Here is a 25,646-nt window from a genome sequence, read left to right as displayed (position 1 = left end):
TACTACTTGGCTTGCATACTCATTTTAGTGCACTATATAATATGGAAGTATGTGATTTCGGATGCAGCCCTGCTCTCTCCTTAACCAAACACATCTGATTTCGGATCATCAGCTCATTAGCAAGACTGAAAGACCTGTAATGGGTGCGACATACAAAGGAGGCATGCTAAACATGCAATATTCGTGGTCCTCCTGGAACGTGGTTGATAAACACTAATCTAAATGGTCCTATTTTCTGAAGGGCCACTGTTATATACAGACAACATTGGGTTAGATATCATTACATATGTTTCTATAGAGACAGATGAGTCACAATTATGTGCTTCTATATGTAACCTATTGTCAGATATTTCATATAGATCATAAATCATAAATGTCACTCAATGACATTAGACACTGCCTGCAAAGCCCTCATCGTTTCTTGTGTAGACTGTGGTCTTGTGTCTCTGTCCATGCATCCTATTACTGCACCAATTCCTTCATAAAACAATTCTTGTAGTGTATCTGGTCTGTTCCAAATGGATAGAGCTACACATGAAAGACCACCCACCACTGGTGAATATGTATTTGAGCATTCCAACAAAACATCACTTGTTTGTCTGCATGCACGCCTGATGTATTTGCCTCGCCATTCCTGTCTTGTTTGCCACTCTCTCGTCGTCATGCACTACCTTGTTTAACCCACATGTTTTTCTACTCATCGGTTCATTTGAAATCAGAACATGTGCAAGTCAGTAACCATGCCTCTCTTTTTTTTACTCCTCAGATTCACCAACAAGTGACTCTGCTAAATCTAAGGTGAGTTGGACTCGTAGCCACTTTTCTGATAGGTCAGGTGGAGCTGGGTGAGTGTAGTTCTTTCACCAGGCAGAAACGCTCCAACCTGAGAGCCAGTTGCCATCTTGAAGAGACTGGACAGATGGATCAGAGGCCATCATGTCATGCTTTGAACATGCACTGCATTCAGTCTAACAGTGAAATGAGATATTGCTGGAATGTGCCATAAGCATTTTTGCCTAGGGGTGGGAATCAAGAATGTGTGTTTTTTTTAAGGAAATGTCAAAGCCCAAGTATCTTCATCCTGGAGGGCTGGTGTCCTTGTGAGTTTAGCTCCAACCCTAATCAAACACACCTGTACCAGCTAATCGAGCTCTTACAAGGTATACTAAAAACTTCCTGGCAGGTGTGTTGAAGCAATTTTGAGCTAAACTCAGCTGGACACCGGCCCTCCAGGACCGAGTTTGGACACCCCTGATGTAATATGTGTGATCTAATGTGTAGAACCATTGGGATTCTGTGTTTATTAGGAAATGCTCAAGTTTAGAGCCACCCCAAATGTCAAACACTTGTTTGTGATTTTTAAGCAATCCTTAAGACATATGTATCTAAAATCATTCCTTATATGCTCATTCACTATTCCATGCATTAGTCCACTAACATAGTCCTCCTAAAGGAGTGGATGAAAAGGAGTTAGTGAGTTTGAGTACTGGTGCACTGGAAGGGAGGCCATCTTGCTTTGCTAGTTGATAAATCCCTCAAAGAGATTAGACGCTTATTTTCTTAGACACACTCTATGATAGTTATTCAACACCTAGGGAGCTGCATATAAGTTATGAAACAACAGTATTTTGATTTCTGTCATGTATGCAATCGTAATTTAATGATAGGATTCTGCTGAGGATATGATCTTGTAGTCGAATATGGAAATTCATCAAATTCTTTTATTTTGGGATTGATTGAATGCACACAGAATGTCCATTATGGATTTGAGCACTACTACAGTTGGCCGGTCCCTCAAATGGCTCACTATTTAAGGGTATAGGGGCGATTTCAGATACAGCTAAAGGTAGTGTGGTTGATTAGGGATGGAGTTAAACTCTGTAGGTGTTGCCAATGTAGCTGGAATTATGCATATGATGCTTCCTCAAAAGTACAAAAAGTGCCGTTAAATGAATTATGATTCCCATCCCTATTTTTGTCACCTGGCTCCAGTTTTGTTTTTAATGCAATGCAACCCATGCATCTTTTTTTTCCATATGCCAGTGCTGTTGTTGTTTCGGGTGCTGCTTGCGCTGTGTGGCTGTTCTGAAAAAGAGGCCTCGTTTGGAGCTCTGTAACTGTCTCTAATGTTTCTTTCTATGTTCAGTCCTTCAACCTCTGATTTTGCTGCAATCAGAGGAGCAGGTGGAGTACTCTGGGTTAGCCACCTGCAAGGGCAGTGGTTGGGCTTTTTTGTTGTTGCTAGGCCTCAGTGCTTTTGGACTCCTTGCTTTACAAGGTTGTTTTGTTTCTCTGTGACCGAATCTTTCATTCTTACTCTTTTTGCCCAGGGCTCTTGGGGATCAGGGAAGGACCACTGCAGTCGCGAGTTCCTTCAACCTCGAGTCTCCTCCATCTTTGCTGCGGCCAACCGCAAACGAAAAAAGCACAAGGAGAAGCTGCAACCCAGCAGCTCTGATGATGACCTTGATACCATGTTCACCAAGAACAATAACCCTACTCAGAAGCAGAGCCACCAAAGCCAGGAGGAGGACGAAGCAGGCAGGTCTAGCTCATGTGGAAAATCACTTGTGGGAGACAAGGATGGCATAAGTGCAGAGTCCACCCCGAAAAGCAAAAAAGAGCACAGGAACTCTTTCTTCATGAAAGACAAAACCTCTTCAGTGCTCTCCCCTTCACCCAAGCTCTCGTGTTCACCCGGGTTCAATCGACGCAAATCTGGTCCTCCCAAATGCTCCATCTCAGATCCATCCTCACAGTTAGATGAGACCACATCAGACTTGGGCACCATGAGCTCTGGAGCTTCCGTCCCAAGAACCAGACCTCGGAAATGGGGAACAACAACACCTCCAAGCATTGATCTACTAGCAGCTCCTGGTGGGGCTTCGGTGACTGCAGAGGTCAGCTCTATTACCTCAGACTACTCAACCACATCCTCTACCACCTTCCTGACAGGATTGGAATCGATTACATTGAGTCCAGAAGTCCAGTCTGTGACGGAAAGCCGGGGAGGAGATGAGGCAGATGACGAGCGCAGTGAGCTCATCAGTGAGGGAAGACCAATGGAAACAGACAGCGAGAGCGACTTTCCAATGTTCAGCCCTGCCATTGGTAGACTAGAGATGCCAAACACAGAAGATAGCAGCAACACCACACCAAAACTAGCTTGCCGCTTGCTGCCTTCCCATAAGCTGATTGAATGTGACTCCCTGAGCAGGAGACGTTCCCTACGACAAAAGACGGACAGCGATTCATCGGTGGAGGCAGGAGCTGGTGGTGGCAATCAAGGGGTCAGCAAGAATGAATCAAATAGACTGTGTCGAGTTCTGGAAGTGATGAAGAGAGGCCGCTCCACTAGCAGTCTGAGTGCCCCATCACGGAGTGAATCAGACCAGGTTGAGACTCCATGGCACCTTAAAATCACAGAGAGGCTCAAGTTCCGTTTACGTGGCTCTGCTGATGACATGTTCGGTGTGGGCACACAAAAGACCCGCTCTACAGAGACTCGTGGTAAGAAAAAGGGCATCCGGCGACGGCATACTATGGGTGGGCAACGGGATTTTGCTGAACTAGATGTCATTCATGATTGGAGAGAACAGGGCGGGGTGGACCAAGGGGCCGAACTGCCTGCTGTAGAGCGCCTAAGACCCAAGGGTGACTCTCAGAACATGTCTATTCGGGATTGGATTGTTAGTGAGCATCGTCGCAGGGGTTCACAGGGTTCGCAGGCTAGCACAGAACTAGAAGGTCAAGCTGGGAAAGAGACAATAGAAACGGACAAAACCCATCCTAGAAATTCTGAGCAACTGAGTTCCTCTGCCTCCTTATGTTCTCAGTCCAGCTCTGAACAGGTAAATGGAGGTGCAAAGGGCAAATCTAGAAACAGCCTGAATTCAGGGGCTGATGCTCATCCTCAAAAACTGTCAGGAGCCCAAGTGGTGCGCTCACGATTCTACCAGTATCTTTAAAAAGAAAATTATCATCTGTGTGTATGTAAGTGATTCAAAATGTGTGTGCATGTATAGATAGGCCTGTTCAAACCAAGATGCATATTTGGTATGAACATTTGATCAAACCAATAAGAAATGTGAACGCATCTGATCAGACTGGTGTGGAAATTCACATGCAATCAAATCAACACTATGTTTATCATGGGATTTCCATTTATTTCCCATTACAAAGTAACTTGCCTGGCCAAATGGGATTTTGGCCACATGGTGGTGCTCACAAAGACACTCTATTGCTAAACAGCAGTGACTTTAGCAGGGGTAAACACTAAACCAGGTCTCTTGTCTCTGTACTTATATTTAGTGTCACTTAATAAGTACTATAGTCATTATCTGTTTGTCATTTTTACATATTATCTTTAATCCTAGAAGACTTTTTTGTGCAAAATCATCGTTTAGTTTTTTTTTTTAATTATTGTTTCCTTAATCTGAACAGTTTAAGAGTTGGCTAGTATTTGTAAGTTTGCAATCTGAACACACAAAAAAAGAGTACTTGATTTAAGTTAACATCTGTTAATGTTCCCCCTTGCCAAAAAATGGACACCTCTTGAAAATGAATGGGGAATACCAAAATCTTAAGCATTCTTTTTTCATTTTAAATTTAATAATTTAAAAAAAAAACTTACTTCATTCATGTTTTTTATTTATTTATTAAATTTTTAGCCGAAATACAAGAGATTTTTCCCGTAACATAAAACATAAGCATATTTTTACTTAAAACATCCAACTAAACAAATTTGCGCAAAACCAATTTATTTCATTTTTTTAAATAGTTAATTATTTTTTATCTGAGTGGTTGAAGACTTTTATAATTAAATGTTTTATATTTTAATGTAATACCTTTTTATAAGGTTTAATAAATTAATGGGAAATACCAAAATTAAAACCATTAAATAAATTAACAAATTAATTCAGTTTTGGTTTTTGCAACACATTTAAAAAGAAGTTGGAACAGTAAAGCATTTACCACTTTGTAATGTTCCATTCCTTATTACAACACTTAAAAGATGTTTAGGCACTAAATACACAAAGTAATGAAGTGTTTTAGGTATAATTTTGCAAACAAATCTTAATATAGGGTCTCAGTTGTTGCATTTTGAGCTTCAAACTGCACCACACAATCTCTATTATAGACAGGTCAGGACTCCAGACTGTACCTGTATCCTCTTCCTCTGCAGCCAGGACTTTGTAATGTGTGCAGAATGTGGTTTTGCATTGTCTTGTTGAAATATGCAAGGGTGAATTTATTCAATTGATAGATGTTAGTTTATCAAAGCAGTAATGTGTCATTTGTTTAAAAAATAGTATCACACTGCCTAAATATATCCGTTGGTTCAATTAAGGGCTGCAATATGAAAAAAGCTTGAGGATTAAAGACAATTAGCTAAAATGCTAATGATAAAATCACAATGAATTGTGCCGAGTATGCATGTTGGTGTGAACAGGCCTTATGAATGAATGAATGAATGAATGAATGAATGAATGATTGATTGATTGAATGAATGAATGAATTAATTAATTAATTAATTAATTAATTAATTAATTAATTAATTAATTAATTAATGAATGAATGAATGAATGAATGAATGAATGAATGAATGAATGAATGAATGTGTAAGAACTAAGGTTACTCCACCTTTATTTTCTGCCCCATTCTTTTTTTAACAAAGCATCTATAAATATGAATATATATTATAAATATAAATTGTATATATCAATATGTATAGGCTTATAAAAAGAATAACTGGAGTGGTTTTAACATTTTGAGTCATCCGACTCATTGTTTCGGATCAGTACTGGAGCTGTTTTCTTGAATATTTGTAATATATGCATGGCAGTGAAGTGGCCTGATATTCAGAGGCTGTACAATACCAATGTTTACCGATTGCCTCTGCTGCTGCAACAGCACAATTTCGTCCCTGACCTGGGCAGACATGCATTTCTGAAACTGTTACTGAAGGAAACTTATATCAATGAAAGAGAAAAGGCATCTTGTCCGAGGTTAGGACAAACATAAAAAAAAGAAAACTCCTGATGTTTCTAATATGAAGAATGTAATATGCTTGCTGTTGTATTGACTAACACATACATTGGTTTGTTGCAGTTTTCATTAGTGAAAAAAACGTATGTAAATAATGTCTGTACTTGAAGTTTGTTTTATTTTTTTTTTATTCTAAAGGTTAGCCCTGATATGGGCTGTTTTCTGAGCTGTGTGCTGTGGAAATCCCCTTTCACAGTGCATCATAACAGCCAGACATAAATGTGGAAGAAGAATGAAATCTTTTTATATTTCTACAGGATTGTGAAAGTAAGTGCTAAACCGAAAGCACCAGAGCCTGGACATCTGTAGCAGTATCAGACTTACTGGTATTGCGATACTGTTCCATTCGAATACAAACTAACAGCCAACGAGTCGTAAAATCACAAGGAATTCTGTTTCCTTACACAAACACACACGCAAAAAAAGTGCCTCTTAACTGGTTCTGGTGACAGGAAAGGTGCCATTTCTTAATGTCGTTGTTTGTTGACATGGAATATGTATTGTGAATGAATGACTGAATTTTATCAGAAAAAAAAAGAAAATAAATTTTTATACAAAACGATGCAAAAAGCAGACCCAGAGCGTCCACTGCTTCCTCAGTCATAGTCTTAATTCATCTCGTGCTTTGCCACTGGATAGTCTTTTCTTGAGGCGGGATCGTAAAAATGTGTATATTTTTGTGCGTGTTACCTTTGTCAAAAAGTCTGATATTTCTGTCCAGTGTAGTAACCAGCATGTGATTCCTGGGAAGAGTATGCATGATGTCATACCTCTGTGTGCAGATTTCATGTGTGACTCCCATCTGCAAGGAAAAAAAGAAAGTCAGACAGAAAGAAAAAAACAACACTGGAAATAAATAATCTCTGTCAGCCTCTTCTCTTTGTTGTTGGTAGTTTATGAATGTGTTTGGTCACTGGTATACTTTAACGCTCTTTATCAATGTTTACTGTTTTTTATTATTCCTCCTTAAACTGTCTGTTTTCATTTAAATCTTATATTTGTTTAATTTTTAAATAAATATAGCTACACGTTATTTTTCACAAAACTAATTTCAAGTATTTTAGCACAAGCCTTCAATTCAAACAATTCAAGAGAAACGTATGCTGAAAAAAACAGCTTTAACCAGCATAGGCTGGTTGGCTGGTTTTAACTGGTTGACCAGCCTGGTTTTAGAGGGGTTTTGGTCATTTCCAGGCTGGTTTCCAGCCATTTCCACCCTGGTCTCAGCTGGTCAGGCTGGGAGATGACCAGCTAAAACCAGCTTGACAAGCCTAACCAGGCTGGGAGCCCAGCCAAAACCAGCTGTGTATAGCTTAGGCCAGGCTGGTCAAGCTGGTTTTAGTTGGTTTTAGCTGGTCATTTTCCAGCCTGACTAGCTAAGACCAGGCTGAAAATGGCTGGAAACCAGCCTGGAAATGGCCTAAACCCCTCTAAAACCAGGCTGGTCAACCAGCTAAAACCAGCCATCCAGTTTAGGCTGGTTTAAGCTGGATTTTTCAGCAGCAACTTTTGTTAAAAGAGCTCAATGTTGTTTGCACTGTGAACAGAAGAGGGCATTGTGTGATCATGAGTACCTCAGAACAAGGTTTTGTTTCTGTATCCAAACAAAAGGGTAGTAGAAATAATATTCTGTTGTTTCCTTTTGCAGGAAAAAATACTGACTTTCTTATATATGGAAGTGGACCACTATAGGACTTAGGGCTTTATTCTGGTTGTACTTTATTCCACTCCTTGCCACAACATAAAAATAAGTCACAAAACAATATTGTGACCCGTAATAGTTTATTAATTGGTTAAATAAATGCAAAGTTGAGAGAAAATAAAACAGCTGATGGAGTATACACCAACCTGCGCATTATTCAGTCACAAGATGACGGCAAACTGTCAAAAACGCAAAACTGACAGAAACCAAACTGGCTGAAGCAATTCATTCACAAAATGGCGCCAAACTGTTAAATACAACGGTCAGACACAGGCAGGTACGTACGGGTACATGAATTTGACCGTATTACTCACAGTCAATATGATTCTGAAAATCACCTTGTCTGAAGAAAATGAAAATTCTGTCATCATTCATGCTCCCTTTGATTGTTTTAAACCTTTTGTTTCAAACTATCTAGAGTTGGAGATCAAAAGACACGGGTTTCCAGCTTTCTTCAAAATATCTTTTAAGTAAAGGGTGAGTAAATTATCACATTTTTTTTTTTCTTTTTAAGTGAACTTTCCCTTTTTTAACAATAGCCCAAATTCTAATCAATTGTTATTTATTTACAGATAAAATAATTTGCTAGTGCTTATGTAAACCCGCATTTTCAGTGTACCTTAGCAGCGGGATGGGGATTTCAGCATTTCTCCTGATCTTAACGTGATATACTTACCAACAAATCTAAATCAACATAATTCTAATAATGTTTTTGTCTCATTTTGTTTTCTACACAATTATGCAGGTTTGTGTCAAGGTTACAAAATGACATCGTTGTCACAATGACAATGACGTCACAGTGGCAATTAGTAAATTAATCAACAAATTGAATTTTTTAGCAACTTGTCTGGAAATCAGTGGGCCACACTATATGTAATGCCTTTTATTATTTTGGACTGAAATAACACAGGCTAAAATATTAGTATTGCAAATTAAAAATCAGTATTGGTGTGCTAAAAATAAAAGATTTAAAACTAGAAGTTTCAAATTAAGTTTTGGACATGCGTACAGTGTATTGACCCATATTCTTAATGAATATAATATTACCTTTCTAAATAAATGACTAAAAGTTTAAATGGACCTAGCAGGAGTGATTCTTGTATAATGTGTATCCTGCTATATCCACTGTAAATGTTTAATTTGGCTGAGCTTTTTTTAACCATCTTGAATCCCTTTTTAAAAAACCTTTGAAACTTGAAGGCCTGATGGTGCCGGTAAAGTGAATTTAACCGAAATCTATTTCCTTACCATCATTTCTGACTGAAATGGGCATGCAACAGAAATGGACATACAATAGAATATTTTGAGTGCAGGGTAACAGGTATTTTTCCTATTCAGTTTTAATAGGCAATGCTAAACAATATTTTTAAAAGATCTGTAGAGCAACTGAAATAGAAAGCTTTTGAAACATTAAGCACTCAAGACAAAAATAAAATGGGGACAATAAGTTAAAGAAATTTATATTTAGCACAGATGTTTTAAATTAAAGAAAGTACTAATACCACATTACACACCCTTTTGTCTACAGAACTGCCTTAATCATTTGTGGCATAGATTCAAGCTATTCCCAGCTATTCCTTCGAGATTTTGGTCCATATTGACATGATAGCATCACGCAGTTGCTGCAGATTTTTCGGCTGCACATCTATGATGCGAATCTCCCATACCACCACATCCCAAAGATGCTCTATTGGATTGAGATATGATGACTGTGGAGGACATTTGAGTATAGTGAGTTTGTAAAGTTCAAGAAACCAGTCTGAGATGATTTGCACTTGGTTACATGGTGTGTTATCCTGCTGGAAATAGCCATCAGAAGATGGATACGCTGTGGTCTTAAAGGGACGGACATGGTCAGCAACAATACTCAGGTAGTTTTACTTACTGGATACTTATTTATTTATTTATTTTTGGATCATTCTCTGTAAATCCTAGAGATCGTTGTGCATGAAAATCCCAGTTTTTGAAATACTCAGACCAGACCGTCTGGCACCGACAACCATGCTACGTTCAAAGTCACCTTTCTTCCCCATTCTGATGCTCGGTTTGAACTGCAGCAGATCATCTTGACCATGCCTATGCCTAAATGCATTTATCCCCTGCCATGTGATTGGCTAATTGGAAATTTGTGTTAACTTGCAGTTGGACAGGTGTACCTAGTAAGGTGTATTTTTAACCTGTTATTTAAGACCTTAGAAAATATGTGAACATGAGAATGGTTGCAACACTTTTTTGCATCTATTCCAGTTTCTCATAAACCATTTGTATCGATAAATATAAACCTGAAGGTAGTAACGATACAATTGTCAGCTACTCATTCAAACAACATATATTATAATATACTGTACAGCATGTTCAGTTTGTACTTGAATAGAGAGCTGACAGGGCACAGTTGCAGTAGTCCACATGGACAGATAAGTTTATGTGTGTCTTTGTGTGCATATCATGTGATGGAATGGTAAAATGTACTTAAAGGAGACATGACTATGTTAGCCAAATCATAAAGTTACAGCTCCTTTATGTTTTGTTAGGCCAAAATTTTACATCAATGTTAGTTTACAGGTTAGTGTTGAGTTAGTTGAAAGGTAACTGTACTGTTGCAAAACTTGCTAAGCTAGCATGATCCAATAGCTTTGACCGATTCTACAGCAAATCCGCCTGTTAATAGCTAAAAAACTGATTAAAATGATATAACTTCACAATATCTTGCAATAATATGACAAATCCTATTTACCTTTTCACCATGAAAACTAATATTTGCCGTATGAATGTTCACATATGGCTGCTTTCTTCCTGAAAGGAAGAGACGATCACTGAAAAAACAATAAATCTTGCAACTGACCCTTGTTTTTTGGCTTTGGCATAGTTTATCAATTAGTTACAGCGTATTTTAGTTAATGTATCACAGATCATTTGATGTAGATACATGTTTAAGTAAAAAAACTGCTGTATTTGGTATTAGTTAGCTTGTTAGCGTGCTAGGCTAATTTATTATATTGCACATACCACAAACTTTTTAAAATATGAAATGTAAATACCATACTGAATGTAACAAATGTACATTTAATTATTAACATAATGTACCATCTACTGAATGGGCTATAATGAATGAACTCCTCAGGCCAGCGGGGACAGGAATAGAAATGAGTCCGTGTGTAGAGATATGAACCTGGTTGCTAACTCAGCAGTTGTACGCCTAGAGGAAAAGAGCTTTCATACATCTTCAGGACTGCTTATGACAGCAATAATAGCTGCTAAAATAACTCCACATTCATATTTTTTTTAAACAAGAGGGGCTCTGGGTGCCCTCTTGTTAGTGTAAGACAAATATAGGAAAATAGATGTTCAGCAATTTTTTAACCACTTATTTTCTTACAGCATGTGTCTGGACAGGTTGAGGCTTAAGGGCACTGTGGTTTCTGCATTGTAAGTATAATGTAGCTGTGCAGGAAACTTCTGCGATATGCACAAGGTGTAGGTATGAATAATTAAAAGCTGGGTGACATTGTTTAAGAGGCTGTCCTTATATGTGAAGCTTGCATTGGAATGGATAGTGGTTTGTGTGTTTGTTTGTTAAGGTCTGCTGGTCTTACTAATCTGCCTTTGCTGGCAGGTATGTGTGTGTGTGTCTAATAGGGAAATAGAACCATGGCTGGATGAACAGGGATAATTGCAGGTGCCAGTCTGTCTCCTCTTTACCGTCAACCTGTGGGATTAAAGTCAAGTGGAGAAACTTGCACATGGCTGCCGATAATTTTATATTCTTTTTAGAGCCAATAAACTAGGGGTCCAAACTCTGATTGCAATTGACCTTTCGCAGACAGTTTGATTGACAGGTGATCTGGCCAATCATAATGCTGATATTCTGTACACATGTCATTGAGCACTACTTTCTCCGACAAGCAGAACAACCTGACTAACAAGGCATAGCCAGACTAACCTATCTTTACACCAACCCTAAACCCTACCGTCACAGTTATTAACGTTTATAGCAACCCCAACCCTAAACCCAACCTTCACAGTAGCATGGGCGTCATCATAGTGGGCGTTAAAATGTCCAGTACGTCATCGTGCTACAAACTGCATTATAGACGTCTTGTCAAATTTGCCATATTCTGATTCCCCAAGTAGTTCACTGGTTGTTGCCATGTTGTGGGCTGTCCCACTGCGATAGTAACTGTAGTCTGGAAAGCCAGGTAAACAATGAATCAATCTTTACTGTCTCTTATTATTGCATACATGCAGGATTGTCTTGACCCTGACCATTGACCACCATCTAATTCTCATTTCACCAGCTCCTCCTGCAGGATGGTTCAGTGTCACTCCTTCAGGCTGTCCCCAGCCAGGTTCCTTGGGGAAAGACCTGACCAATCTCAATCCTGGCTTCAGGATTGGGCCATACTGGGAGACGTCACAGTCTTCAATTTAACGTTACTCATAAGAGGTTTCTGCCATGCTTGGGTGAACAGGGATAATTGCTGGTGCCAGTTTGTCTCCTCCTCTTTACCGTCAACCTGTGGGATTAAAGTAAAGTGGAGAAACTTGCACATGGCTGCCGATAATTTGTTATACTTTTTTAAGGGCAATGAACTAGGGTGCCAAACTCTGATTGCAATTGACCTTTTGCAGGCAGTTTGATTGACAGGCGATCTGGCCAATCATAGTGCTGATATTCTGTACCTATATCATTGAGCACTACTTTTTCAGACAAGCAGAACAGCCAGACTAACCAGGCGTAGCCAGACTATCCTACGTTTACACCAACTCTAAACCCCACTATCACAGTTATTAACGTTCATACCAACCCCAGCCCTAAACCCAACTTTCACAGTAGCATGGACCTTATGACCAGTACGCCATCATGCTACAGACTGCAGTAAGCACATCTTTGCCATATTCTGACTTCTCAGGTAGTTCACTGGTTGTTGCCATGTCGTGGGCTGTCCCGCTGCGATAGTAACTGCGACAGCAGTAGCCTGGAAAGCCAGGTAAACAATGAATTAATCTTTACTGTCTCTTACTACTACTTACTCTTTCATACATGCAGTACTGTCTTGGCTCTGACTGTTGACCACTGCCCAGTTCTTATTGCACCAGCTGCTCCTGCAGGTGATGGGTCCACATCAGGATGGTTCCATGTCACTCCTTCAGGCTGTACCCAGCCGGGATTCTAGTGGAAAGACCTGACCACAAGTCACTCAATCCCAATCCTGGCTTCAGGGATACAGCCAGTGTACTGGTGTGTTGTGCTGAAAAAGGAACTGAGGTACAGGGCAAAACTCTCAATTTACCAGTCTTTTATGTTTTTACTCTCTGTCCTATGAACATGAGATTTGAGCCATAAATGAAAGGACTAGATCACAGATATGAGTGGCCAAAATGATCTTTCTTCAGACGGTGGCAGGGTAAATTTTGCGATATAAGGTGAGAAGCTCTGTCACCTAGGTGGATCTCAGAGAAGAGCTACAGCTCTTTCACATTGAGAGAAGTCAGTTAAGTTGACTCAGGCAGCTATTCTCTTTCTGTAATATGCACACAGAGTATAATTACAGTGTACACTTGCAAAATACAGAATATTTATTTATTAATAGATATTCTTTTATAATATGTAATAATTAAACCATGGATTCCCCCTGAAAATTCCTTAAAATATACATTTTCTTAAATGTTTTTAAATAGATCATGAAAATTCAGTCATCGTTTACTCACTCCTCACTTGTTTCAAATCAGTTTTTCCTCTGTTGAACACAATGAGAAGAAATCTGGCAATCGTAACCATTGACCTTCATAGCAGCCTATTTGTTTTTCTGATTTTCCTGAAGCTTTCTTAAAAAATACATTATTTGGTGTCCAACAATAGAATGAAACTCATAAAGGATTATAACTACTTGAGGGTGTACAAATGGTGAGTACATTTTTATCCCTTTAGGGGTGTATTGAAAGTGTTTTGTTTTATTTCTCACTCTTTGATAAAGTCCATTTCTTGCTTTGCATCTGGGAAATCACTGACCCTGAGCGGGTTGTGTGTGAAATATGATATGAGACTGTTCTCTGAGAGCCCATTGCTGGTCTGGACTGACAGCTGAGTGACAGGGGCCTGGAATTCACAAAACTAAGGCACGGTTAAAGGCTGAAGCGACTCTCTCCACTAGCCTTCACAGCTGCACTCAACCATGCAGGAATAAAATATTTTTGGAACGGGTTAGAAGAAGCGAGTGTTGAAATAAGAGGGAGCAATAAATGTAGAACAGCTTTGTTTTTGCTTTGCAAACTTTCTAGAGATGTGACATCACTTACAATATGCTCAGAATAAAGCATGCAATGTTTCATGATGACTGGTAATAATTATATATGTCATTATGGACCAAAAATATAACAGAAACTCCAAAGATTGTGTTAAACGGAAATCTGCAGGCCAGGTTTATTCTGAAAATCTAGTCATTTGGACGTTTCTGGAGACTGCAAAATACATCCTGGATGTGATGTTTCAAGCAGTCAAGGCTGTTGAATATGACAATATATTTATGTATTGATCATGTATTTATTGGTATTGATTTTTCCTTTTTGATCATTCCTAAAAAAAAAAAATATATATATATATATATATAATTTTAGCTAATATATAAGATAACAATATATATATATTGTTTTGGGACAAAATTATTAGCCCCTTTAAGCTAATTTTTTTTTTTCGATAGTCTACAGAACAAACCATCGTTATACAGTAACTTGCCTAATTACCATAACCTGCTTAGTTAACCTTATTAACCTAAGTAAGCCTTTAAATGGCACTTTAAGCTGTATAGAAGTGTCTTGAAAATTATCAAGTAAAATATTATTTACTGTAATCATGGCAAAGATAAAATAAATCAGTTATTAGAAATAGGTTTCTAAAACTATTATGCTTACAAATGTGCTGAAACAGTCTTCCCTCCATTAAATAGAAATTTGGGAAAAAAATAAACAGGGACGCTAATAAGTCAGGGGGGCTAATAATAATAATAATTATTATATATATATATATATATATATATATATATATATATATATATATATATATATATATATATATATATATATATATATATATATATTTCAAAATTTATGCTGAATTGTTTCATAAATAGACATGCATACTGTATACATGTTTAATGACATAATTCAGAACCAAAAGTGCATTAAATAATGGGAAAATCAATAGTTTAAGAATTAATTTAAGTACTTTTGACAATGAATGGAAATCAAATGAAATGTTTAAATGAAATAAAATGTTGGAAATTAAAACAAGGAGTATGAATGATAATGAAATGACGACACTAATTAACTTTATTAATTTAGAGCAGACTAATGAACATTCAGTGAGAAAAATCTAAGAAACAACATTTATATATTGTTATTTAGAGCAGAATGTATGCCTTTTTTGTTTTAGCTTAATATTAATGTCCCAATATTACAAAACATGATGTGCCACTGCAAGAGGCTGAGAAAACAAGTCAGACTTTTAATCTATACTGAAAACTACTCCAAATGACAACGAAATAATTTGCAACAGGAGCCAAGTTGACATAGGTGAAGGATGATCAATATTTCATAACATCAACAAATGATTGCATTATTCATAATGTGCACACATTTTCATTTACGCACATACAGTATGATTCAGGTATATTTCTATGAGGAGCTTTGTCGAGCTCGAGCCGTGTACCTCAGCAGACAGTGATGGCATCATCGATTGTTTGTATGTGCCGTTTCAATTCACTTGGACGCTTGAGTCATTTGCGCCCCTGACGCACGCGTTTAGATTTCGCTTTGAACATCTCATTGTTTACAGATCTGGATTAAACGCTCGTGCAGTGATGATGACTCATATTGCACCATGATTCACATCCTCACGCAGTCGCATGCATTCCTCCTGTGCTGTTCGCTTCACTGCAGTATTTCCTCCAGCGCGCGACAAAAACAGCGCTGCGCAAACAGCTCTCTCTGCATGTTTAACTCAAGAATGGATGTCACAACATCGGCTTGTATTTAATCTTGTTTTTAAAAACGCGTTTTGGAACTGTGTAAAACTTGATACAGCGACTTAAACGCGCCCAGTAACAGAGACGCGACGCAAAGGTTCAAAACGTCAGTCTGACGCATGTCTACAAAGACTGAATGACAGCACAGACGCGGTCAGTGTGAAATGTGTGTTGTGTGAAGGCGCGTTAATAAAAACAGACGGAAAATTATGAAAAAAATCACACAAGTATCTCTGTTTAACTTTCTATTCGCGCAGAACGCTGAACACACAGCGAGACACGACGCAAAGCTACCAAAAACGCCTGTCTGACGCATATGTCATAGATCAACAAATAAAGCACAGGTGCGCAACAGAAACCGTTATAAGCAGCTGATGCCGTCTTAATAACGAGACGGCCATAAAAATATCAGATAGACACGACCACACAGAAGGAAAAACGTCGCGTGTCATAAAATGACAATTAAAAAAACAACGTTTTAAGAGATATTACAACGAACATCTACGGCGTTCAGCTTTTATTGTTTCCTCTCAATACCAGCTCATTTAACCTCTAAAGTAAAGCGTTTATCTCAAGCAATGCATCTTTTAAACAGCTTCGTCTTGTTGACGTTTATGCAGTAGGAGCCTTTATAAATGTACTTCCCATCGAGCGTCTATTTTTGCCGAAACCCGAGAACTTAATGTGATTTATCGCCCCTTTTTTTCAATGTATGTTTTTCTTTCCCTTTCAGTACTGGATAGCTCCTTCAGTGTTACAAACACGCCCTCCGTCAAATGACTGACAGCCGAAATGACCATACACCAATCAAGGGCACTTTCCCAAACCCTATAAGGTGATGAAGAAGACGGGATGTTAGTAGTGTTGGGAAGTCCGACTCATTTCCGCGAATCGGTTCTTTCGAGCAGTTCAGATCAGAGCAGCCGATTGGTTACGGATTTGCGAACCGGTTTAAAGAGAAGCACCGACTCACTAAACGAGTCCTTCGTGAATCGGGCATCACTAGATGTTATAGCAAATGGTTTCTGCCGTTCTCATGCTTTAAGACTGGAGTGGAGGAAAGAGGGCGGAGTGTGTTTGTCATCCAAGTGTGAAGTACTGACTCCCTGGCTCCGAAAAATAGGATTTTTTCTCCTTCTCATATTCGATCACGTCTGTTGTGGTCCAGCATCATATTGGGAGGAGAGCGTCGGGGATCCTGCACATCTGCCGCGCTCCCGCGACGAGATACAAAAGCAAACCAGCATCACTTACACAAACAACACTAATGTACCTGAGGGGAAGGGGATTACCGATGCGATACATGTCTTCTGGACGGGAGTAAAGTGGCAGCAATGCGTGAAAATCCACAGGTGAAGATGCTGTGCTGATTTGATTAATTCCAGCTGTGATTTCTCGCCTCAGATTTGCTCAACTGACGCTGGTAAGGTAGAAGAGCGGGATCGAAGGATATGGCCATAATCCGGATATCGTTACTCTTGCAAGTGGGATTTGTTATAGGATCAAATTATAGATATGTGGAACATGACCGGGACCTGAAAGGAAAGCTGCCCATTTACAACACGCACAGCAACCAGCACGCGCACCTCCGGAAGCCCCATTCGGGTTTAGTGCAGAAGATCGAGGAGCAGGTACCCAAAGTAGTGACTGCGTTTCTGCACACGGGGGATTCCTCCACCTTAAAGCACGCCAACTGCTCCAGGAGATATGAGCTGGCGGTGTTGCGGGGAAGGACGCGCGGAGACGCGCATCACTCCATGCGCAGCGTCCTGGACACGGTCCTTCACGCCACAAACTTCCTCAACATGATATTACAAACAAACCGATCCAGAAATCACAGCCCCAGACATGCAGACATGGAGTGGTACAACGCGCTGGTCAGGAGTATCCTGGAGGGAGACCTCAAGATCCACCGAGCGGTGGTCACCTTGAGCACAGAATCCCCTCCTGAAGGACCACCTGTTTACCTTCAGGCTACACGGGCAGGTGGAGAGATCATTCTGCAGGATTTATCCAACATTACCCATCGGATGTTGAGAAACAGAACGGCTGACACCGAGTGGTATCATGAGCACAAACATAAAAAGAAGACACATCTCCAAAAACGAGTGCTGAGTCAAGATTTTGCCTCGTTTGACGCGTCCGTGCGCAGTGGAGAAAGTTATATTACCGAAAAAACTCAGATACACTGGTCAGCTCCGTATTTGGAGTGCGAGAATGGGAATTTCATACCCAGATGGCTCTTGACACTGTCAGCTGGCTTCTATGGCCTTAAACCCAACAGGAACCCAGACTTCAGGTAACTTTGTTTACATGGGAAAATGGATTTTATGGGGGTTTATTTGTATCATTTATTTGCAGATTATACATATAATATGCTATTATGATGAATAATATGCTCAGTCGAATAGTTTTTTAGTAAAATAAGATTTATTTATTTATTTATTTATTTATTTATTTATTCTTTCATTCATTTGTTCATTTAGCTTTTTTTCTTTCCCAGAACACATTTTTTTAAGTACTTGACAGAAAATGCATATTTCAATGTGCATTTTGATTAAAATTGTGTCTCAGACTAATGTCTCTTATTACATAATCACAAAACCCCCTATTCCAGCAAAAATAGTCATTTGTTATAGTTTTATTATTCACGTGTTTGCGTTTTGTGCTCTGGATGTTGTTGGTTAGTATGGCAAAGCATCACTGCAGGTGTAGAGAGTGCTTCTAAAAATAACCCATGCCGGTTGCATAGCAAGAAACCCCTTGGCCCCCGAACAATCAGCTCAATTCTCAATATACAACCACAGTCATTGGAGATGTTTGGATTGATCTGGTTAACGTGGTGGAGAGATGCTGTGTACAAACATCCTTGACTCTTTTGAAAGATGTGTTAAGGGCCGCCGGTTACTCTATGGAGCTCAGAGAACAGGAATAAGGCTGTTTCCTGTTTACTAATTAATCCCACAGGTACCAGCACCATAGACATAGGTTTTACAGCTTATATTGTGCGTTACAAGCTCCAACTAGTCCTTTAGCAAGAACTCGACATTTATTCAGGTGAATTGTTAATGATTTAAATGCATGGCAGTGACAGACTTAAAGGAAAAGTTCTCACAAAAATTACAAATCTGTCATCATTTATTGACCCTTTACTTGTTTCTAACATTTATGTGTTTCATTTTCTTCTGTTGAACACAAAAGAAGATATTTTAAAAATTGTTGGAAACCTGTACCCATTAACTTGCATCATGTTTGTTTTTAAAAGTCAGTTTTGGAAGTCATTGTTTACAGGTTTGCAACTTGTTTCAAATATCTTCTTTTGTGTTTAACAGAAGAAAGAAACTCATAGGTTTGTAATCACCTAAGGGTAAACACTGAATTTTTTAATATATATATATATATTCAGGTGAACTAACCCTTTAAGTGAAAAGTGGCCCTTTAGAGTCTCAGGCAATCAGGTGGCCCATCTGATACTGGAAAAACATATTTGGCATACACACCAGTTTGTGTTCGTATTTTCACACCAAATCCTTATAAAAGCCCACAAAAATAGCAAAATGTTTCAAAATCCTGCTTTAGTTGTGTTCCACATATAATTTTTAACAAATAATTGCACATGTGAAGCATTTTCAAGACATTTTTTTCTGTAAGGAGAGTGTCAAATTTTTCCATTTATAGTATGTTTTTTTGCAGTGAAACCAATCATAGTCATTTCTGTTGATTTAATGAACACAATGGCCAATCAGAGGGGATTAAGATGAAATCAACAAAGCACTCAGCATTTTATTCAATGCAGAGTTCTGTGGATTTATGAATTCTGAATTGGCATGTCTAGAAAAGACTGTAGTGAAATTCATTGATTATAACAAAACTTTTTGGGATTATATCAATAAAAATAGGTATTATACACTGTAAAACAAATGCAGAGTTCCACAAGTCATCCATATTGTCCAGACACAAATCGATTAAGGTAAATTAATTTAAGTGGATTGAACATAAAACAATTAAGTTGTCCACCAAACAAAACTTAAGAATTGTGTTTTTTAACTCATTTAAAATAAGTAGTTTGAACAACCAGCAAAACAAATATATATATATATATATATATATATATATATATATATATATATATATATATATATATATATATATATATATATATATATATATATATATATATATATATATATATATATATATATATATATAATTAAATTACTATTGTTATAATATTACTAATATTATTAAATAACTATTATTATTATTATTATTATTATTATTATTATTATTATTATTATTATTAATTTTTAAATTATTTTACCTGCAAGCTTTGAATGACATTTCTTCTAAATTGAAAATAATTTTACCATTTACACTTTTAGAGCCTAAAAGTGCTGTATGAAAGTTTTTGACTCATCTAAAGCATAAAAATGCCATAATATGATTGCAGATATTTAAGATACATGCTAAATGAACATTCCAGCCTGATCTCACGAGCAAACGTAAGTATTTTACGTTTTGCCAGTTTAGTGGCTAATTCTTACAAATTCGTAAGTTCAGTTGTAAGAAATTGTACGATTTTAAAAAGGAGACGTGGCACCTAACCCCACCCCTATACCCAACCGTCATTGGGGGATGAGCAAATCGTACTAAAATTGTACAAACTAGATCATACGAATTAGCCACTAAATCAAAAAGTTATGAATTGCCGTGAGATTGTGTTGAACATTCTTGTTTATCTGAAGAACAATGCTGAAGTCAGATATTCTGCGTTAAAAAAACTGCGTCACATGCTGTAACTTCTGTCTTTGTTTAGTCATTTAACTTGCCCAATGCCAGCTTAGACAATTATATTTCAGCACCCTGGGTTCCCTTTGTGGAAAACAACATTTATTTAGTCAGAAAGGCTCTCAAAGTGTGTGTCTGTGACCAAAATGTGATTTCAGGTGGAGAGCAGCCTCCAAAATTAGATGCAGATTCAGAGTTCCACATGAGGTAGTTATTAATTAGAAAGTAATATAAATATTACGAATGTAAACAATACATGCTAACAATATGCTACATGCAATATTTGCAGTGATAAGTAATTTGTCTGTTTGCCCCAGACAAAACACATCAGAAATTTAAATACAGCCATTCAGAAGCACAGAATAGTGCACTCACTGCACTCCAACTAAATGGTGAGGTTTCCAATCTAATTAATACATTTTAAACCTCTTTAACATTATTAAATCTACATGCTGAATCGCTGATATGTGTTGACTTGCACTAAGTCACAGTTCTAAGTCACAAAAAAAAGTTTAATTTCAAACTGTTTCTTTTATTTTCAAGATTTGAGGTGAACTGTCAGCTGCTGCTTTCAGAATGTCATGTAAATTGGCATTCAAACTCACATTATTAGCATTTAACACTGATTAAAGCACATGAGGTGTACCTGAGGTGAACAGTTTCTGTTGTTCAGCTTCAAGAAATAGAAGTCATTCCTATAATATAAATATCAAGTGTTGGTTTGAACAAAAACTCCTTTAAATATGAAAAATATTCCTTCTATTCCATGCTATCGCATTTATTTAGAGCATTACTTACATCAGCCTTAAATCAGCCTTTAGGCTTGACAGTCAGGCACACTGTTGTTGGTGCTGTCAATCTGGCAACCTGTGCTTGCGCGTTTGAACCAGGTGTGCAATACCAAGTTTAACCACTGGGTGTTAAACTTACAAACTGCACCTTTAAAAACATGCATTATTCAGACATGCTTATATTCCTTTTTAGACAACACACTATATAAATGTTTTACTTCAGATGAGGAAGAAAATAACCCTGATTTTTAATAATAACAAATACAATTTCAATGAACAATCAAACTGTTTCAGTTATCTGAAAATGTCAATAAATACTATAAAACCTTTATAGAATAAAACACATTTACTTTACTCATAGTTAATAATCCTGTAACTTTAGAGAAATGGTCACTTTGTCTTCACTGTAAAAAATGCACAGTTCCAAACACTTTATTTTCAGTTGTCACAACACAAATTGATTAAGTTAGCTTAACAAATCTAAGTGGATTGAACATAAGCAATCAAGTTGTTCCCAAAAAAAATCTCAGGAATTGTTTTTTTTTTCAGCTCTTTTTTTAAAAAGGTAGTTTGAACAAGCAGCAGAATACTATTTTTTTGAGTGTTTGTTGACGCTATTTACCGAATGTACACTATCCCATACAAATTACACAAATATAAAGGAGAAAATGCACTATACAAGTTCCTCAAAGTAAAAAGAACTACATAGTCTGTGTGTTTGGGTCCCATTTTTGTTTACAGCACCCCCCTCACCCTTCCCAAAATCACATATGCTTCTTATAGTTAGACTTCAGTATATACGAGTTCCAAACGAACCTCAATTAGAAGTGAAATGTTTGCAGTTACATCTGCAGTCTTCAAATTCTCCGGTCTATCGTCTAAATGAGGAAAGCCAGCGGAAGCCATTGTCTCTCTGGGTTTGTTCAGTAGTTATGCTGTAATTTGTAACCTCTCGGCGCGGGTCGATAGTTGGCCAGGGCTTCGTCTTATGATGGCTCGTATCCCCAGGGTAATGAATTCTGAAACACTTGCTGGCCATGACATTAAGGTAGATCCATCCTGTTGTCTTTAGGCCTACTCTTTGCCACCTACACATATTTATAAAGGGGAAATGGAGGGGGGGGAGGGGTTCTCTATAATGCAACGTCTCCAGTCTTCACTCCCCAGATCCCTTTCAGTCAATAAGATAATGAATAAATAATGAAAGATGTACAACAGCAACCAGAGGCACCTCGCATGCATCTGGAGACATTTTTAGATTAATGTCGCATGTCGGAATTTTAGATTTAGACTTCGTATCATGGTGGACTGTCAAGGGAGTTTGGTGAGAAGTTATTTACTTCTTGTTGAGTCTTTATGAATTTATGCCTTTGTGGCATAAATTCAACAAGGCACTGGAAATATTCCTTAGAAATTTTTGTCCATATTGACATGATAGCATCACGCAGCTGCTGCAGATTTGCTTGCTGCACATTCATGATGCCAATCTCCCATTCCACCACATCCCAAAGGTGCTCTATTGGATTGAGATCTGATGACTGTGGAGGCCATTTAAGTACAGTAAACTCATGATTCCACCAGCTTGAACCGTTGATACAAGGCAGGATGGATCCATGCTTTCATGTTGTTGATGCCAAATTCTGACCCTACCATCAGAATGTCGCAGCAGAAATCGAGACTCATTAGACCAGGGAACGTTTTTCCAAACTTTTATTGTTCAATTTTGGTGAGCCTGTGTGAAGTGTAGCCTCGGTTTCCTGTTTTTGGCTGACAGGAGTGGCACCCGATGCTGTTGCCCATCCTCCTCTGGCATCAACAAGGCATTTATGTCCATTTAACTGCTGCTCACTGGATATTCACTCTTTTTCGGACCATTCTCTGTAAACCCTTAAGATGGTTGGAAAATCCCAGTAGATCAGCAGTTTCTGAAATACCATGCCACGTTCAAAGTCACTTAAATCACCTTTCTTCCCCGTTCTGATGCTTGGTTTGAACTGCAGCAGATCGTCTTGACCATGTCTACATGCCTAAGTGCATTGAGTTGCTGCCATGTGATTGGCTGATTTTAAATTTGCGTTAACAAGCAGTTGGACAGGTGTACCTTATAAAGTGGCCGGTAATTGTATATGATTGCTAGGGTTGCTGTTCAAACGTAATTGTAGCACTTTTATGATGTGCATGTTTGTAAGTTCTAAAATCTAATTTTGGATGTGTCAGATTGATGTTAGTGTAGTTATTATACATGAAGAAAGAAAATCTGTGTTAATGTAAAACATGCTTTTGTGATTATTATGTAAACTACTAATGACATTTCTCCCAAATTTAATATAAAAAAAAATTTAGAGTGCTCTTTTGGTTTAAAAACATACAAAAAACGTTGCCATGATTTTAGACAGGTTTATATTTAGCATATTGGACGCAATGTCAATGTTTTTATACATTTGTTTGGAGAAAAATGTAACTTTATATAATTAAAATATTGTTTATCGGTCATATGGTGCAAACCGCCTGGAAAACTTAAAAAAAAAAAAAAACATCACAGTTAAAAAATGTCATGCCAGCTTTACAAAAATAATATTCATTAAAAATTCAAATATTCATTATGTTGATGAATACATTTTAATTGATCATTATTTAAAGACTTTAACTTAATGTCTTATTTTTTGTCATGTTTACACTGAATATTAGAAAATAAATACACTGTAAAACAATTATATGACAAAAAAGGCATAACAACAAATGTTTTTTTTATGTTATTCTTTATCTAATTTAACATGAGTCAATCAGGTTCAATCAGGTCAATCAACCAAATATTTTTAGCTATATGAAGTTTAACTTCATATTTGTTGTCAGTTTGACTGATGTTGAGTTGAAAGACTTGAAAAGTTCATTTGATTCAACTAGAAGTTTTAGGCAGCAACTTTTGTCGTTTGTTGTTGTTGTAAGGAGTTTGTTGATTTGAGACGCAAAATATGACAACACTATGAAGCTTTACACTCTTTTCCTATAAAGGTAATATGTTCCATAAAAACAATGTATAGTCTTTTTTTCTTCTCACAACCTCCTTCACAGTTCTCTAGATGTGAATGAAAAAAATTGTCAATTAGAAAATGTAATTTGTGGTTTCTCTATGTGCATAGTATTTAAATAACTGTTTATGTTCAATTGCTCTTAAAGTCTGCACAAACTGGAAGCTGCAACCCTTTTTTTCGGATTGTGACAGTTCCTAAACAGAATATTAAATTAGAAAACAGTGTGCATGGCTTGTTTTTTCTACAGCGAGCCGATTTGATGTAGTAAGGTAACCATTTTATTCAAAGAATAATCGGGAAAAGGGTTTTAAGAGTGCTTTAACAACCTAATGCCGAGTTCAGACTGCATGGTTTTAGCCCCAATTTTGACTCGCCGACAGGTTTTGAGAAAGTTTGAGACTAGTAACTTGTTAGGTTTTCTAACAAATGTGAAAACATCTGTGTGACGCGAAAACTTTGAAAATCCTCTTCACCATTGCTGTTTGTTGTCATAGCGCTGTCAAAACTGGCTGTTTGAGGGGCGTAGTTAAGTATGTTAGCCATGCCCAATACCTCTGACAGACATAATCTGAGAATTTAGCTGAAAACAAACAGAACTTTTAGAATTTATTTTTAGATTACAAGAGCAAACACATTTTTTTTTTCCTAATGACATGCACAGATTAATTATACACCACAAAACTAGCAATGTAAGCTAACAAAATCATATGGTTAGTTTAGATTTCATTTGTACTTTAAGGCTCCGAAGCATAGATTCTTTCTTCTCTGTCAGGTGTGGATAAGGGATGGCTGGGGAGGAAAGTGAACTCTATCAAGGCCGTCCGGTCTGCCAGAGGCCTCTGGGGATACACAAATCCACAATGTCCTATTATAACCCACATGGGCTGTAGGTCCTCTGCCCTACAAGCCCCTGCCAAGAGCCCAAGGGAGGCAGACTTTGGAATAGGCCAATTACTACTGACATGGTAGTCTTAAAGAGCCAGTGCCTCCTTTTCTAGCATCATGTTTAAACCTTATACTTTTCATTAAAGAGGAATGAGAAAGACTCAGAAACACACATCTGAAGGCAAAATTGAAATTATTAGACACCCTTTTTCAACACATTTTTGACAGTTTTAACAACACATCTATAAAAATTGTTTTTCTTTTGTCTCTTCCATGATGACAGTACATAATGTTTTACTAGGTATTTTGCAAGATACTTTTAAAGGCTTAATTAGTTAATTAGGCAAGTCATTGGACAATTGTGGTTTGTTCTGTAGCC

General features: G+C 37.6%; 2 protein-coding genes and 1 long non-coding RNA gene across 11 annotated transcripts in view; 2 read left to right on the top strand and 1 right to left on the bottom strand.

Annotated features, from left to right (window-relative positions):
• arhgap21a (Rho GTPase activating protein 21a) overlaps window positions 1-5,224 on the top strand; it is a 144,017-nt gene extending 138,793 nt beyond the window's left edge. For 7 of the 8 annotated variants that reach the window (XR_015524288.1, XM_087308099.1, XM_087308098.1 and 4 more), the window contains 2 exons: window positions 767-798; window positions 2,331-5,224. Coding sequence is in view for 7 of the 8 variants with exons in the window: in XM_087308099.1 (XP_087164225.1) it covers window positions 767-798; window positions 2,331-3,968 (1,670 nt within the window). In the remaining variant the exon portion in view is untranslated. 8 annotated transcript variants of the gene reach the window in all.
• Window positions 1-25,646, bottom strand: part of LOC141380815 (uncharacterized) — a 65,088-nt gene that overhangs the window by 4,302 nt on the left and 35,140 nt on the right. The window contains exon 3 of the long non-coding RNA XR_015524723.1: window positions 6,739-6,850. This is a non-coding gene — a long non-coding RNA (uncharacterized LOC141380815). The remainder of the gene's footprint in view (window positions 1-6,738; window positions 6,851-25,646) is intronic.
• Window positions 16,750-25,646, top strand: part of gpr158a (G protein-coupled receptor 158a) — a 113,656-nt gene continuing 104,759 nt past the window's right edge. For both annotated transcript variants that reach the window (NM_001440740.1, NM_001440739.1), the window contains 1 exon segment: window positions 16,750-18,070. In NM_001440740.1, the coding sequence (NP_001427669.1) occupies window positions 17,223-18,070 (848 nt within the window). In that variant the 5' untranslated portion in view covers window positions 16,750-17,222.

Source organism: Danio rerio, chromosome 24 (assembly GCF_052040795.2).
Source record: "Danio rerio strain M-AB ecotype USA chromosome 24, GRCz13ab, whole genome shotgun sequence".
NCBI classification, from domain to species: Eukaryota; Metazoa; Chordata; class Actinopteri; order Cypriniformes; family Danionidae; genus Danio; species Danio rerio.
The sequence above is the reverse complement of the archived record's forward strand: the minus strand, read 5'-3'. Positions and strand labels throughout refer to the sequence as shown.